General features: G+C 38.7%; 2 protein-coding genes and 1 pseudogene across 2 annotated transcripts; 1 reads left to right on the top strand and 2 right to left on the bottom strand.

Moving 5' to 3' along the window:
• Positions 1 to 800: 800 nt before the first annotated feature.
• Positions 801 to 1,667, bottom strand: LOC112586528 (keratin-associated protein 13-1-like). Its single transcript, XM_025291409.2, has one exon. It carries the CDS (start codon positions 1,598 to 1,600, stop codon positions 1,130 to 1,132), a length of 471 nt encoding a protein of 156 aa, XP_025147194.1. The 5' UTR covers positions 1,601 to 1,667; the 3' UTR covers positions 801 to 1,129.
• Positions 1,668 to 6,096: 4,429 nt separating this feature from the next.
• Positions 6,097 to 6,899, top strand: LOC102393996 (keratin-associated protein 13-1-like). Its single transcript, XM_006071052.3, has one exon. The coding sequence runs from the start codon at positions 6,148 to 6,150 to the stop codon at positions 6,649 to 6,651; it is 504 nt and encodes a 167-aa protein (XP_006071114.1). The 5' UTR covers positions 6,097 to 6,147; the 3' UTR covers positions 6,652 to 6,899.
• A 5,593-nt stretch (positions 6,900 to 12,492) lies between these two features.
• LOC102393668 lies at positions 12,493 to 13,594 on the bottom strand (annotated as a pseudogene).
• Positions 13,595 to 16,423: the final 2,829 nt, after the last annotated feature.

The following is a 16,423-nucleotide window of genomic DNA, read 5'->3' as shown; positions in this document are numbered from 1 at the left end:
CTGCAAGGTGATTATCTAAAGCTCAGAGGTGTCCTTTTCTCTAAAAATGTACAGCCACACACTAGTCTTCCATTCTGATACCCTTCATGCCCAGGTCTCATCACAGAAGCCTAAATTTTATTCCTGCATTCTTTCAAGATGTATGGTCTGTGTTTACCGTGTGGATAAAGATATTCATATCTCTTGAGATTTTCTTTTAGAGTAAGGCTGTATGTAGAAGCTGTGGGCATCCAGGGAAAATTCTTGGTTAAAGAAAGAAAAACGTCTGGAGTAGGAGATGGCAAGCTACTCTGCTGGACGTGATTGAGTGACTGAACAGTAACAAAAACCAGTATTCTTGTCTGTAAAATTCCATGGACAACGGAGACTGGTGGGCTACAGTCCATGGGGTCGAAAAGAGTTGGACACGACTGAAGCGACTGCTTGGACTCTGTGCGACCCTATAGACGGCAGCCCACCAGGCTCCCCCGTCCCTGGGATTCTCCAGGCAAGAGCGCTGGAGTGGGTTGCCATTTCCTTCTCCAATGCATGAAAGTGAAAAGTGAAAGTGAAGTTGCTCAGTCGTGTCCGACTCTTAGCGACACCATGGACTGCAGCCTACCAGGCTCCTCTGCCCATGAGATTTTCCAGGCAAGAGTACCGGAGTGGGGTGCCATTGTCTTCTCTGGGATATGACTGAGCACAACCAAAATTAGTGCATAGCCCCATAAATCTGAGCTCTCCAAAGCCCATTAACAGAAACAATGACAATACAAATCTTAGTTGACACATTGCTAATAAATAACAACATTCACAGCATATTTGGATGGCAGAATAAAGAGTTTATTAAAATCAAATTATTTGACCTTCCATCTATCTTTGGGAGAAGTGCAAAACCATAAATTCTATCTACCATTCAATTTGAATTTCTCATTAACTTTGTAGGTTGACAGAGTTAATTTATCACCCCAAGTCTGAGGGTTAGAGAGGTAAAGAATTGCCAGTGATCAGGAAATATTAGAATACTTTTCAATGGAGCAGATTAAGATAACAGATAATTAGGGTACAAAATCTAAATTTCTCAAATGAATTTGGCTCTTCTACAAGTTAATCAGTAGAAGCTAGATATACAGGTTGGTCAGTAGCAAGATTAATGGAAACTTCTGCAGGGAAAATTAATTGGGTGCCAGAATCTGGATCCACAGCCCAGGGAAGGGAAGCCACAGACTCCATAGCCCAGGGGTCTGAAGACACAGGATCCACAGCCCACTGAGTAGCACCTTCTGGATCCAGAGCTCAAGGAGCTGCAGCTGCTGGACTTACAGCCCAGAGACCCACAGTGAGTTGTCTGGCAGGGAATGGAGAAGGTGGAGGTCCTCCGACGGTAGCAGGATGTCTGGCAGGGACGAGACACCACACGGAACGTCTGAGTTCTGATGGGCTCACAGCAGGTCTTTTGACTGTAGAGAGAGGAACCCAGCTGGCAGGAACTGCGAGGGCAGAGGTCAGTCCTGTAAACCAGGTTGCTGGGGAAGGAGGAGCCACAGGAGGAGCCTGAATAGCTCAGGTGGCGCCCAAGGGAGCAGGAGGAGAAGTTTCTGGAACAACAGTTGTAGGACATGTTGACAGGAGATGTGAGTTCAGCTGAGCTACAGTGAGAAGATTCTGAGTTTGAATGTAACCTTCTAGACAGATATGCTTATATATACTCTCAGCAATAGGTGTGGTAACCTACAGGGTCATTTTCCCCATATTTGTGTTCCCTTGTTTACATGCTTGTAACTTAGCAATCTTCTCTATAATTCTAGTTGGAGTGCTTCTCCCCATATTGTATTTATGGATGCTATAATTTTGGTGTTATAGCCAAGGCCAATGAACTACACCTATGTTAGAAATGCTATGACTGTTTTACACTAATGCTTATTCCATCATAGTCAAGAAAGCCTTTCCGTTTCCTCTTGCCATAATCTTTGGGTGTTTTGCTTCTGCCAATGAAGAGAAAATGCTTTTCTCAAATGGCAGTTACATAAGATAAAATTATTTTTCTTATCAGTGGATCAGAGGGGTAACTTTGGCTTGAACAAAGAACCTACTAAATACTGGTTTTACTTGTTCCCATGTCTTCTCAGAGGATGAGATGGTTGATGGCATCACCGACTCAATGGACATGAGTCTGGGTAAACTCCAGGTGTTGGTGATGGACAGGGATGCCTGCCATGCTGTGGTCCATGGGGTCACAAAGATTTGGACGTGACTGAGTGACTGAACTGAACTGAACTGAACTGATATCTTCTTATCCTCCATTATTGTTATTCAATTACATTCTGTTACACATGTGTCTCAGATACAATGGAGAGGAAAAATTGTCAGCCAGGACATTTTTTTGAACACCATTGATGGCTAGAACCAGAAAGAAACCTGCACAACTATTTGGAGACATGGTGACAGTGAGGGACAGAACTAAGACAGAGTCACAAGGAAGGCCAGTTTGGACCCTTATTAAAAGCATCAAAGAGCTAAGAAATATTGAGATGAGGGAAAGAAGCAATTGAGTTTCAGATTCAGTGGACCTGATATGAGACCTGTAGTCTTAACAGATTGTCATCTGTACATGTAGAAGCCCTAAGAATTTCCTTCTCAGATCTCCATCTACAGGAGGCTTGATTGACCAGGGACGCCCCTGCCCCAACTCCATGCTATGGTCCAAAATCAAACACTGCATTGGTAGGAAAGCCTCTCTTTCCATGGGGCTGCTCCCAGGCAATGACTGAGCACAGGAGAGATATTAGAAGGCCTCCTTCTTAGGACACATGAGATCCTTTGCTGGTCAACAATTGAGGATCTCCAATGGTCTTGAGAAACTGTCCACAATCTGCGGCTGCCTGGGACATGTCTGTCTATCTTCTTCACTCTGATGAGACTCTCATGGAAGTCTGACAAGTCTCCTAGCCTTCTTCCCTTCTTCCCCAACACTCTTGTCTCACAGCCATCTTCCCATAAGTCTTTGTACCTTTAATTCCATCTTGGGGTCATTTCTGCTAAAGCCCATCTTTTAGTCACCTCAACCTTAGGCCAGTTCTACTCATTTCTTGAGTACCATTTCACACAACAGATGATGCATCAACTTTGATATATCCTAAACTATTGTTTCAGAGAAGGTAATGGCACCCCACTCCAGTACTCTTGCCTGGAAAATCCCATGGATGGAGGAGCCTGGTAGGCTGCAGTCCATGGGGTCGTGAAGAGTCAGACACGACTGAGTGACTTCACTTTCACTTTTCACTTTCCTGCATTGGAGAAGGAAATGGCAACCCACTCCAGTGTTCTTGCCTGGAGAATCCCAGGGATGGGGGAGCCTGGTGGCTGCCGTCTATGGGGTCACACAGAGTCAGACATGACTGAAGTGACTTAGCAGTAGCAGCAGCAAACTATTGTTTAGATATGTTAGATAGTATCATTGACTTAATGGACACGAATCTGAGCAAACTCCAGGAGATAGTGAAGGACAGAGGAGCTTGACATGCTGCAGTCCATGGGATCACAAAGAGTCAGACACGACTTAGTGATTGAAGAACAACAACAACAAAACTATTATCTCTTCAAATACTGTTTCCATCCCATTTTTATCTCCTTTTTTCCTGAGATCCAGTTATAAGCAAAATACACTATACATTATATATATATGCCTCTCACAGTCTTTTCTCTATATTCAGTCTTTTTGTCTTTTTTATGCTTTAGTTTGGGATTTCCTTCTATTCCATCTTCTAATTCACTGTCTATTCATTTCAGTCACTCAGTCGTGTCTGACTCTTTGCGACCCCATGGACTGCAGCATGCCAGGCCTCCCTGTCTATCACCAACTCCTAGAGGTTGCTCAAACTCATGTCCATCAAGTCGGTGATACCATCCAGCCATTATCATCCTCTGTTGTATCCTTTTCCTCCTGCCTTCAGTCTTTCCCAATGAATCCATCAGGGTCTTTTCCAATGAATCAGTTATTTGCATTAGGTGGCCCAAGTACTGGAGCTTCAGCTTCAGCATCTGTCCTTCCTAAGAATATTCAGGATTGATTTCCTTTAGGATGGACAGGCTTGATCTCCATGCAGTCCAAGGGACTCTCAACAGTCTTCTCCAACACCACAGTTCAAAAGCATCATCTATTAGTCAATGTTTAATCTATTGATAAAAGATATCACTAGTTTTTCCAAGTAAGTTATTATTTTATAAATTTCTAAACTTTAAGTTAGATTCTGTTGTCTAGTTTTCATTTTCTGTCCCAAATCTTCAAATTATCTTCAATTCTGAAACACAGCTCTTCCCTGATAGCAATATTTCCCTGTTTCCTACTACTAAATTCATAACAAAAGTAGGTTAATGTCTGATTTTCCCAAGACTATTATATGGATTATGGATTTCAGATTGTATTTTCTGCTGTTATATTTTGTTCCAGTTTTATTTTGTTATATTAAGTATTTTAATGTTATTATTTTTGATAAGTTTATAATAGCTTTATTAAAAATAAAATAAGAAAATATTGCTATCAACAATAACATTACATTTCCTTGAGTCTGGAATATAGTTTAACTAGTTTTATTTTAACACTGAATATTTTGTGAATGAACTTTGAAAGTAGCTGTAACTATTTATACACTCAGAATATGATAAAATTTAGTAAACTTTGTTTTTAACCTTTGACTCTATAGTTAAAGTGAGGCAATATATATATATATATATATATATATATTTGAAAAACAGAAGCAAGAGAAAATCTAAGTTAAACCCATTAAAAGGAGGAAGGAAAAATGGTAGGGTGAGAACAGAAAGAGGAGAAAAAAAGAGAGATTTATACAACCTGCAGAAGAAAAGAGAAGTGGAAAAAAATCTTCACATATAGGCAGGAAACTGCAGCTCTGCAAATGCCAGGAAGTCAAAGCCTGTGCAGAGAAAAACTAGAGATATTCTAAGACAATAGAAATCCTTCATTGCTGTTCAGTTGCTAAGTTGTGTCCGACTCTTTGAGACCCCATGGACTGGAGCACGCCAGGCTCTTCTGTCCTTCACCATCTCCAGGAGTTTGCTCAAACTCATGTCCATTGAGTCAATGATGCCATCCAACCATCTCATCCTCTGTCTTCCCCTTCTCCTCCCGCCTTCAATCTTTCCCAGCATCAGGGTCTTTTCCAATGAGTCAGCCTTCGCATCAGGTTGCAAAGGATTGGAGCTGCAGCTTCAGCAGATGATAAAAGGAACAACATATCAAGATTCATAAAATATACTAATTTTGATATTTTTAATTATAAAGACATTAGGGAATAAGTAATAATTTGAGTGCAACAGAAAAAATAATTTCCTAAGCCTTCTCTGTGTTTTAATTTCAATTGTTTCCTTCTCTCACCATACCAGTGTTTCCATCTTAACTAAACAGACGTGGGCCAGATTGATCTCTCCTGGATACTATTTCAGCTGAGCCTCTTATTTGGTCATCTTATCTTTACATACACAGAAGCTGTCTTTATGTTCCTTGCCATTTCTCTCTCAGTCTCTTATTTGATCTATTTTTGGTCTCCATTGGATTAGAGACATACTGTAGAATTGTGATCCTTGGTGTATTTTCTATTGCTGCCATAACAGATTACAGCTGAGTGATTTTGGAGAATGGGAGTAAATGGTGACAAAGTGGATCATTTCAGAAAAGCTTTGAAACTGTGCCTCTGATCCATCGTACCAGAGGAAAATCCATCTTATTCCACACTCTTAGGAGGAAAACAGTCACCAGAAAAAAACAGATATAGATACATAGGAGGCGGGTTAGCCTAAATCAGAAAAAAGCTTTCCTGGTCATGACGCTTCCCTGGCCATGATGGGATGCGCATTAGTAAGAAACAGTCATAGCATTTCTGACATAGCAGTAGTTCATTGGCTTGGGCTATAACAACAGAATTACAGCATCCATAAAAACAAATGCGAGAAACCATTCACCTGCAACTGCAATTACCGAGAAGACTACTGAATTACACATATGCAAAAGAGGAAATCTCATGTAGGAACCATGACCCCTAGGTGTGCCACACCCCTTGCTGGAAGTGTATAAATGCCACAGTGCAGGAGAGACATTCAAACTCAGAATCTTCTCACTGTAACTCAACTGAACTCACATCTCCTGTCAACATGTCCTACAGCCTCTGCTCTGGAAACTTCTCTTCTTGCTCCCTTGGGAGCTACCAGCACTACCCAGGTTCCTTCTTCCCCAGCAAACTGGTGTACAGGACTGACCTCTGCTCTCCCAGCTCCTGCCAGCTGGGCTCCCCTCTCTACAGTCAGGAGACCTGCTGTGAGCCCATCAGGACCCAGACTGTGGTGTCCCGTCCCTGCCAGACATCCTGCTACCGCCTGAGGACCTCCACATTCTCCAGTCCCTGCCAGACGACTTTCCCTGTGTCTCTGGGCTTCAGGTCCAGCAGCTGCAGCTCCCTGAGCTCTGGATCCAGAAGCTGCTACTCAGTGGGCTGTGGATCCCGTGGCTTCAGACACCTGGGTTATGGAATCTGTGGCTTCCCTTCCCTGAGCTGTGGATCTGGATTCTGCCGGCCAACCTACTTTTCCTCCCGTAGCTGCCAATCATCCTGTTACAGACCAACCTGTGGATCTGCCTTCTATCGTTCAATTTGTTGAAGGTCTAAATCCTTTTGCATATTGAGATCAAAGTCTCTCTCAATATACCCATTGTTTTCCTTCTCACATTTACCACCAATCTTTTATTCTTAAATCATCAGTTTCTTGCATCATCAACTTTTGAGGGACTCTAAACTTAATGAATAACCCAATATGAAGTCCTAATACCTGTACTGTTGGATTTTCATGGAAAAGCATTTGAAAATGAAAATTTTAATCTAATAAATTTACATCATCTGACATTGAAATGTATCGCTTGTCTCATTATTTGCCTATAGTTTAATCAGTATTCGGGAATTTTAAATAAAGATCAATGTGCCTCTGAAACTGGATGTGAAAACACACATTTTGAAAGATTTTAGCAAATTTCTATTGTCATTGCATATGTTTCCTAGTGGGAGTAATTATTTCCTGGAGGTCCATATTTTATTTGCCTCAATATCAGTGATATTTGCCTGAGGATGGAAGCATGGATTTCTGCTAATAATGGAAAACAGAGAAATTGGTGTATAACTAGAAATGCAGGCAACAAAAATATAGTATAATTTATAAGATGATATAATATGTATAAAACATACTGAAAGTCTAGTATCTGAATGTAGATTTTCAGCTAAGAGAAAAAATAAGCCTTTAAACAGCTCCAAGGGTAGATGCTTTGTTCTCTATTGGTTGGCATAAACGCAGTAATCCTTCCCTGAGCCTGATCCCAGGGCATGATCCTTTCTGAGCCGTACCTATGAACATTCATAAAGAGATTCACAATGATTTTAACTGGGGAGCAACTGGGTTAAGCAGTGAGTCCTAATTCTTTTCAGTCGTATCTTACTCTTTGCAACCCATGGATTGTATCCTGCCAGACTCCTCTGTCCATGGGATTTTCCAGGCAAGAATACTGAAGTGGGTTGCCATTTCTTTCTCCAGGGGATCTTCCTGACCCAGGGATCAAACACGTGTCTCTTACGTCCTCTGCACTGGCAGGCAGATTCTTTACCACTAGTGCCACGTGGGAAGCCCACTGGGTTAAGGAGATGTGGGATAACCTTCCGAGGCTTCCTCAAGGCTCAACCTGAGTTACTAACAGCAACATACTTGGAGCAGTGTTGAATAAATATCTGTATCCTCTAGTCTGAGGCTGTATCCTTTTCTCCTAGTATGTTTTCCCCCCTGTATCCTTTTCCCAACTGTAAAGCAGAGCTGAAGTCAAAACCTTGAGTACAGACTCTGTATTTGTCACAAGACACCAGGCAACTAGGACTTCCCAGGTGGTGCTAGTGATAAAGAACCTGCCTGCCAGTGCAGGAGACATAAGAGTTATGGGTTTGATACTTAAGTTAGGAAGATCCCCTGGAGGAGGGTATGGCAACCCACTCGGTGTTCTTGCCTCGAGAACCCACAGAGGAACCTGGTGGGCTACAGTCCATTAGATTGTACAGTCGAACACAACTGAAGCAACTTAGCATGCATGCATGCATAGCATGCATCAGGCAAATAGTGTGGGAGACCATGGAAGGTGAAAGAATCAAAGAGAAAAGATCTTGCAAAGGAATATGTCTTTTTGTTGCTGACTTTATGATGGGCAATGAAGACTTAGTCTTTCAAGGTCTTTTTAGGAACATATGGTATGGTTTTGGAATTGTCCACCCTTGGATCTGATCAACAATGAGAATCATTTATCCATCAACTTGTGCCTCCCATTGCTGGAATGTTGCCTGGCTGTGTATTAATTTTCTGGAACCTCATTAAACATGTGAGAGGATTCAGTGTGTTCCTTTTGTTTTTCTGGCTGTGATCTCTGAGAATCCAAGTAGAGAGTGAAAGAAATGTTGTTTATGCAGGAGGGGAGATACTGTCAATGCAAAGAGGGTTGAAACTTGCATGCAATTGTTTCAGGCACCATAGCTGTGTCTGGGATCACAGTTGAAAGAATGAATATATAACGGAGGGTACAAGGGGTACCTGATACATAACTTGCATTTAATGCTCAAACATCCTCATGAGGAAGACAAACATTCTGTGCTATAGACCTTTCCAGACACGAGAGAAAGAAAAGTCAAAAAGAATTAGAAATTTGTCCAAATTTGTTCATCAAAGATCTAGTAGAATACCATCTCTTGAATCAACCTATTCTTGTTCTTTTCTGAGCTTTTTTTTTTTTTTTTACCTACTTTTTTAACCAAGAGCCTTGAGTATACCTCCTACTACGGAGATTGCTTTATCTGAATAGACTTCATCTCCTTTGGATCTAGTTTCATTAGCCTTGTGAGTAGTATTCACAATAAAGAGAAAAACAAAAAATAAACGTAGAGTTTAGGAAAAGAACGCTAAGGAAAAATGAGCTAATTTCTCTTAAAAAGATTTGCATTAACCATAATACTTAATAATAGACCGAGAGAAATACATGATTATCCCTCAGGAAGATACTGCTAGAAATTCTGAGTGCAATGACAAACCCTATATTATTCACTTTAATTATCATTATTAATGTCACATTAAAACGTTCCTTTCCTCAATAACTACCATTATGAACAAGAATAGTAAAAAACAAAACAAACTCACACACACAAACCTCTCTTTCACAGTCACACATGCATAATTTTAATATCAGCAACCCCAAAATTGAAGATGAGCTAACTGTTAATATTTTTTTTTAAATAAGAGATAAAGGTGATTTCTATATAACTTGACAGATTTCTTCTCTTCCCTCTGAATTCCCCCAACATAAACACTGTCACTCCTAGAAGCTTTTCTCTGAAAATTAAAAAAGAGAAAAGTAAAATTGCCAAACCATGACATCTCACTAATTTGTAAGCTGCATTCCACTTTGGTGAGTCAGACTGAAGGAGCAAGGAGTCAATCAGGATAGAACCATGGGGAAGTCCTTGGAGAAGGGAAAAGTCGTGTAATTGGATGTAAAATTAACATAGAACATGGAATAAAGATCTCAAATCAAGCATGAAAGAATGTACCCTCCGCTGTGTGTGCTTTGTTATACAAAGTAACATGCTAATGACATAAAAATCAACAACAAAAAAGGCACCAGGAAAATAAAAATACAACAGAGGTGGAAGAGGTGATTGATGAGGTAAGGAAAAGCATGCCAAAAGAACTTATTCTGGGTATACATAAAACATGCTTTAAAACTACAGCTTCTGCTTTGAATAGCAGAATATTACAGCATGTTTGAATCCAATTATGGGTTATATATTTACAGCAATTACAACAGTATTTTTTCTTCATGGGAATCTTACCTGATTATTTTTACCATGATGTGGTCCTTCAGCAAAATTTTTGTTTTTATTGTTACTGAGACAGCCAGTCATTTTATCTTTGATTTGAACTTTTTAAATAATTTTGCATTAGAGCTGCCAGAGTATTATGAACTTTCATTAGCTTTACATGGACTCTTTGGACTGGATGAAGAAATCAAATCACTATTGGAATTAAATTCATTTTTGATTTGAAGTATTTAACAATATTGACACAATACTGGCTTCATTAATCCTTAGTGAACCTTTTCTTTTGTTAATGGAAGAGCACATCATCAACTACTGCTTCATCTGTGCTTTTGTTGTTTGGTGTGTGTGTGAGTGTGTGTGTGTATGTGTGCGTGCGCACGCACACGCGTGCATGTGTGCATGTGTATGTTTTACTTCTACAAGAAAACTTAGGACTTAACGTGGCGAAAACGATTTAGAGTAGTTATTTGACCTAAATGAAACGTATGCATCAGAGTGATATATGAACAGAGTTTTTACAAATGTTAGTGATAAATAATCGTCTTTGGAAGTAATCTTTTTAAAACTTCTGTCTTTTGAAATAGATACTGATGCTTCTCCAGTAAAATTGTCTCTTTGACTTTTTATCTGGTAAGTGATACTTCTGACCTCCATGGTGGAGAGTAAATGTCAAGAAATTGTTGTACAAGTCATATTTCACCATCAACTTGCTTTAAGAATAGAAACTAAGTACTCACACCTTTAAATTAAAGTATGAACTTTTAGCTTCATTGCTCCTAATAAGATATTCTTTTGCAAAGTCTAAAAAATAAAAAAATTCTCCCAAACAATAAAATAAATAGTTGTAGATTTAAGCAGTACAATATGTGGCCAAGGCACTGCAGCAAGAGCATTTAGATTAATCTTTATATGCTGTGTGCTTCTGCATGCAGTCATGTCTGACTCTTTGTGAACTCATGGATGGTAGCCTGCCAGGCTCCTCTGTCCATGGGATTTTTTTCAGGCAAGAATACTGGAGTGGGTGGCCATTCCCTTCTTCAGGGGATCTTCCCATCTCAGTGGTCTAACCTGAGTCTCTCGGCCTCCCACATTGGCAGATGGATGCTTTACCACTGTGCCACCTGTGAAGAAAGTATATGCTGTGTACCACCCTCAGTTTTATGCCCATATTTTATGTACACCTAATCAGTAATCCTAAATTTCCCACTATCTCCACCTACTGGTAGCTTGGTGTCTGTTAGGGCATCTTGCAGGATGTGGAAACGGCCATAGCAGTACTGGCTGGATTAGAACAACAAATGAACCTCCACCAAGATTTGAGCATGTGAACTGTCCTACCACTGTATTTAAGTGTAGTGTGTTTTCCATGATCCCTCAGCAATAAAAGGAGTAGTTCTATTTTTTTTCAGGCAGAGCAAAGAATAGGATATGGCTTGTCTTCAGATTTAACACTGGTTAAAGTAAAAACTGTTCACCCTGTATGCATCTTATAAGCACTCCACTAGATGAAACCATAGCAAAAGCAAAGTGGAAGTTTCCTAAACCAATCATCACTTATGTTAACTCAATTATCCATTACATATAAAAAGTGAGAAATCTAAGACAATTACCAAGTGGGACTGGATGCTGAGACAAACAGAATAAACCAAGACATATGGTTACCCTATGGGTGAGAATCTAGGTCATCTGTACCTTTTAGTAATATTGTCCTTGACTTAACGGATACAAGTTTGAAGCATAACTGCTGATTCAGGTGTAATCAGCTTCCTAAACATTTAGTTAACTCTTGTAACATGAGAATATTTGCATTGTTTTTGAGTTTCATTTTCCTTTTTTTTTTTCTTTCTCTAAGTAAATGTTATCAACAGAACAACTTAAAAAGTGGTTGTAAACCAACTGTATTGATGATTGTACAAAAAATGCTGGGCTTCTAATAAGTATTGGGGTGTATTAGATGTTTTCAATTATAAATCAATTATACATTTCATTTGCTTTCTTATGAAAGCAGTAAATCTGGGGCAACTGAAATTCTCACCAAATCTAACTCACCAACTTCTTACTGAATATATTATTTTAGAATCTATTTATGAGTAATCTTCCTTCCAAAATTATGTGATGTAGTTAATTTAATATACCTATTTATAATTATATAAAAATATTCAAGTTTCTAACACCCTGCAAAACCAAAGGTCACAGTTACTTGTCTGTAGTCTTAAAATGTAGTCTTAAAAATGTAATTTCAGATTTTACCATATTAACAGAATGTCTTTACTCCTTCTGTATTAAGAGAAGGTTAAACATGAAAGATGAAATAATTTCTTGCAAACCTAAAGGACACTGAACAATTTTACTTTTTAAATTAAGAAATTTAAATTATGAGTACAAGATGCAGAAAAATACAGCCAGATATTTAGAATTAGATTTGAAGACACGTCCTAAGTTGCTTCAATTGTGTCCAGCTCTTTGTGACCCTATGAACTGTAGCCTGCCAGGCTCGTCTGTCCATGGGATTCTCCAGGCAAGAATACTGGAATGGGTTGCCACGCCCTCCTCCATTGAAGAAACAAAGCAAACAAAATGACAAAACCAATATGTAGATGTCATATACCATACTTTATTTAAACTTACACCATTTTTTCCATTAGTAAAATTTGAAATACATACAGTTGGGGAAATAACCAGGAAATAAATGTGCTTCAGTATCGCATGTCTATATAGCTACAAGGGAGTAGTTATGGCACCTTTCTTCAATGAATACATTTTCAGTTACTGGTATTCAAATTATTCCTAATCCAGAGTAGGTAACAGTAGAAGTCAAATTTATAAGCTAAAGGTAAAACAAGAGGTCAACAGATAGTGTAGATCTCAATATAGTAAGTATTGCATTACAATTCTAGATGTAGTAGGTATTGTATTCAAGTATGACATTAGTAGAAGCCAGATCCACAGATCGGTTGGAAAGAAAGAGACCGGCCACTCCTAGAAGAGAAGAAGGTCGGACGGTAAAAGCTGGATCTACAACTTAGGGATGAAAAAATGTTGGGGCTGTGACCCACGGATTGGAAACCACTGGATCCAAAGCCCAGAGATGGGAAAACATGACCAACAGATTGAAAGTTACTGGAACCGAAGCCCAGAGACCCAGAGCAAGTCGTCTGGCAGGGACTGAAGAACGTGGAGGTCCTCGGGCGGTAGCAGGAAGTCTGGCAGGGACTGGACACCACAGTCTGGGTTCTGATGGGCTCACAGCAGGTCTCCTGACTGTAGAGAGAGGAGTCCAGCTGGCAGGTGCTGGGAGAGTAGAGGTCAGTCCTTTAGACCAGGTTGCTGGGGAAGGAGGAGCCACAGGAGGAGCCTGAGTAGCACAGGTGGTCCCGGAGGGAGCGGGAGGAGAAGTTTCCAGAGCAGCAGTTGTAGGACATCTTCGCAGGTGATGTGAATTACGATGGGAAGGTTCTGAGTCTGAATGTCACTTCTTGGACAGGGGCATTTATATATCCTTATCATCAGCTATGTCATCCTCATGGCTCATAAAAACAAGCTACCATCATCTTTTTAATTGAATCCAAAAGATCAGCATAGTTATACACACGGAGTGTTTGTGGTTTTACAGCTGAAGAGTATAATCATGTTTGTCCCTTGAAATTCAAGTAATAGTATGGAATCTTCAAAGCTCTTAGTCATCCTTTTCTACCAAAGTCACCAAGCAGATCACTCAGAAAACTTTAGAGGTAGTGACTGGGCTGATGGAAGCTGGCTTAATTAAAAATAATTGAATCCCCTTTCACAATCTGTCTCAAAATTGTTGTCATCTGGTGAGCAAAGTTGCTAACTGATCTACTCAAAATGGTTTTTTAAATGAGAACATACATGGATTGTTACCAGGAAGTGGCAGGTCTACCTAATGGGTAATGCCATAAGGAAGCGGTGATGGTAACACACAAGATGTATGACGATTTGTTTTAATTGAACCCCAATGTTAATGGCTTTCATGAAATATTAAATGAGAGATCCCCTTATTTCTGACACTCCTGCTTAAAACTGTATGCAAACTAGCAAGAGTCCGTCTTAGCTATTCACTCTTTTGTGTGCATATGTGTGTTTACTGCGCATGTGTGACTGCTAAGACGCTTCAGTCATGTCCAAATCTTTGCAACTCTGTGACTGTAGTCCGCGGGATCCTCCAGGCAAAAATATTGGAGTGGATGGTCATGCCTTCCTCCAGGGGATCTTCCTGACACAGGAATTGAACCCTGGGTTAGGCATCTCATATACTGGCAGGCAGGTTCTTTTCCACTAGCACCACCTGGGAAGCCTGTGTGTTTATGGTGGAATGAGTAAAATATTATAAATACCTTTATATTGTTTTGGAAAGTTAGAGGTTATTCATCTGAGATACTTTTAGAGACATCAAAAATAAGAACAAAACGTGATAAAAATGCCCAATGTATTTCTCTCTCTACTCAGAGGCAATGTTTTCTGCCAAAAGGACTCCCTAGAATCTGGAAAATGCCTTTGTTTTAAAAAAATTTTATAAGGAATTTGCCTTGAAGTATTTGACCAATGTAGCCATCTTAAGGAGATTCTTCCTCTGCCTCCAAAAGCAACATACATGACTTTGACTTAAACTGTTCTTAGGTGTTTCTGACAAGTCTTACACAATTTCTAAAGTAGTGGTCATTTTTTGTTGTTATTCTATGAATTGCATTCTTCCTCTGTGTCGTAGGGTAATGAAGATTGACACCTTGAAGAAGAGAGATTGAGAAGCTTTATCTTCCTGTGGCTTCTGTGCTATTTGATTTGTTCATATCACAGAAAAAAAATTTCTACTTTTTAACAAAAGTGCTTGTGTGCAAAAAATTCCATTTCATTGAGAAAAGAATGTTCAGTATTACTTAATATCTTATCTCATAGCATATTCTTCTATAGAAATATCTTATATGAGTGGATGATATTGAAGCAAGCAAATTCAATCTAGCTGAGTGAAATATTTATATGGATGTTTTGATGTTATAAACAAAACAGAAAGGTTTGGAATCTACTACAAAGCAATTTTCTAGTCATAATTAAGAAGCCTGATAAATAAGAACTGTTTATTTTAGAAACAGAGCACAAATTATGTTGCCTACCAAATATATGGAATATGACTGAAGACCAATTTGTGTACTGAAAACATTCAAAGTCATAAAGTTTACAATTTAGAAGGGAGGTTAGCAATTATCCCCAGTACTCTGCCACGTTGGAATCTCATTTACAATATCTTATCAGATGGATATCTAATAAATGCCCCCAAGATGGAAATCTCAATTACCTGCAAAAGTACCTTGTTTTAGATTTTTAGTTGAATCTTTCCTAAAAACTTCCACTTAGTAATTTCAAATCTTCATAGAATGAGTCTCAGCTCATTTCTACTGGATGATATATCAGTTTTTGAAGATGGGTGTCTTAAGAGATTTGCCTGTCACCACAGGTTATTCTAAGCTATTCTCTGTACACATGTGCTGCTGTATTTACAGTTAAGTAATGATGAACTTTATGGGAGAGTCTAGAAAAAATACTTATACTAGTTCTCTATGCAGAAATATAAACAAAAATATATAATTATATATATATGTGTGTGTATATATATATATATATGATTTAATATATTTACCACATCAGAGGTAAATTCAAAAGGATTCATTCTCTTTTTTATATTATCATATATTATGGAACTCTCTACCCTCATTTCAATCTACAAAAATCATTTGTAATTATGGATTTTTCTAACTTGATCTTTCTTTGAAGTTTACAGGTAGTAGGCATTTTCCTTACTTTTTGATTTTATTTACCTTCTTTAGTAAAAATCCTATCCTATGAGAGAAAAATAAGGGACTAAAGGTTCATCTTTTTTAATGTATAGAGCTTATTATTTTGTTCTCATTGACATCAACACCACTAAAAATGACTTAAACTTTATGCAGAGATTTTTTGAAAATTAAATTTATTGACGTGATCTCTCAAGAAACAAGTCAACTTCAGAATAAGGATTTCTTAAGCATTTTTACAATGGAAACTTCAAAGCACTGCTGAAAATATGGATCCCTTATTCTTAAATCAAAAACTCATGCATAGAAAAGCAGCTTGGATACTTATGCTATAAGAAAACTAGAACATAAATGTGTTAGATGCTCATTTAACATTTGTACCAATTAAGGATCATAAGTGGGTTCTTTCTTCTATAAGGTACAGAAGATTTGGGATGTAAAACAGATATTGATTTTTTTCCCTCTCTATTCCTAAACTTGGAACAAAATGAATATTCCCTCCTGACTACAAAGTACTTTTTAGAGCTTTAAACACAACAAAGTTCTCACTGTGTTCCCATTCAATACACTATGTTGAAGGATAAGATGAATAAAACCCCAATCTTGCAGGTACAATTATGGTGCAATCAGAGTCACCTGCCCAAGCTAGATGAGTGAGAAATAACATTTTTGCTTCATGAACAACTGCTTTGAAAATCTAATGAAATTCTTTCATTTAAAAGTCTGTAA

Source organism: Bubalus bubalis, chromosome 1 (genome assembly GCF_019923935.1).
Source record: "Bubalus bubalis isolate 160015118507 breed Murrah chromosome 1, NDDB_SH_1, whole genome shotgun sequence".
Lineage (NCBI taxonomy): Eukaryota > Metazoa > Chordata > Mammalia > Artiodactyla > Bovidae > Bubalus > Bubalus bubalis.
The sequence above is the reverse complement of the archived record's forward strand: the minus strand, read 5'-3'. Positions and strand labels throughout refer to the sequence as shown.

Excerpts from the sequence above, each read along its gene's own strand:
- LOC102393996 (XM_006071052.3), top strand. The coding sequence starts at position 6,148 with ATGTCCTACAGCCTCTGCTCTGGAAACTTCTCTTCTTGCTCCCTTGGG.
- LOC112586528 (XM_025291409.2), bottom strand. The coding sequence starts at position 1,600 with ATGTCCTACAACTGTTGTTCCAGAAACTTCTCCTCCTGCTCCCTTGGG.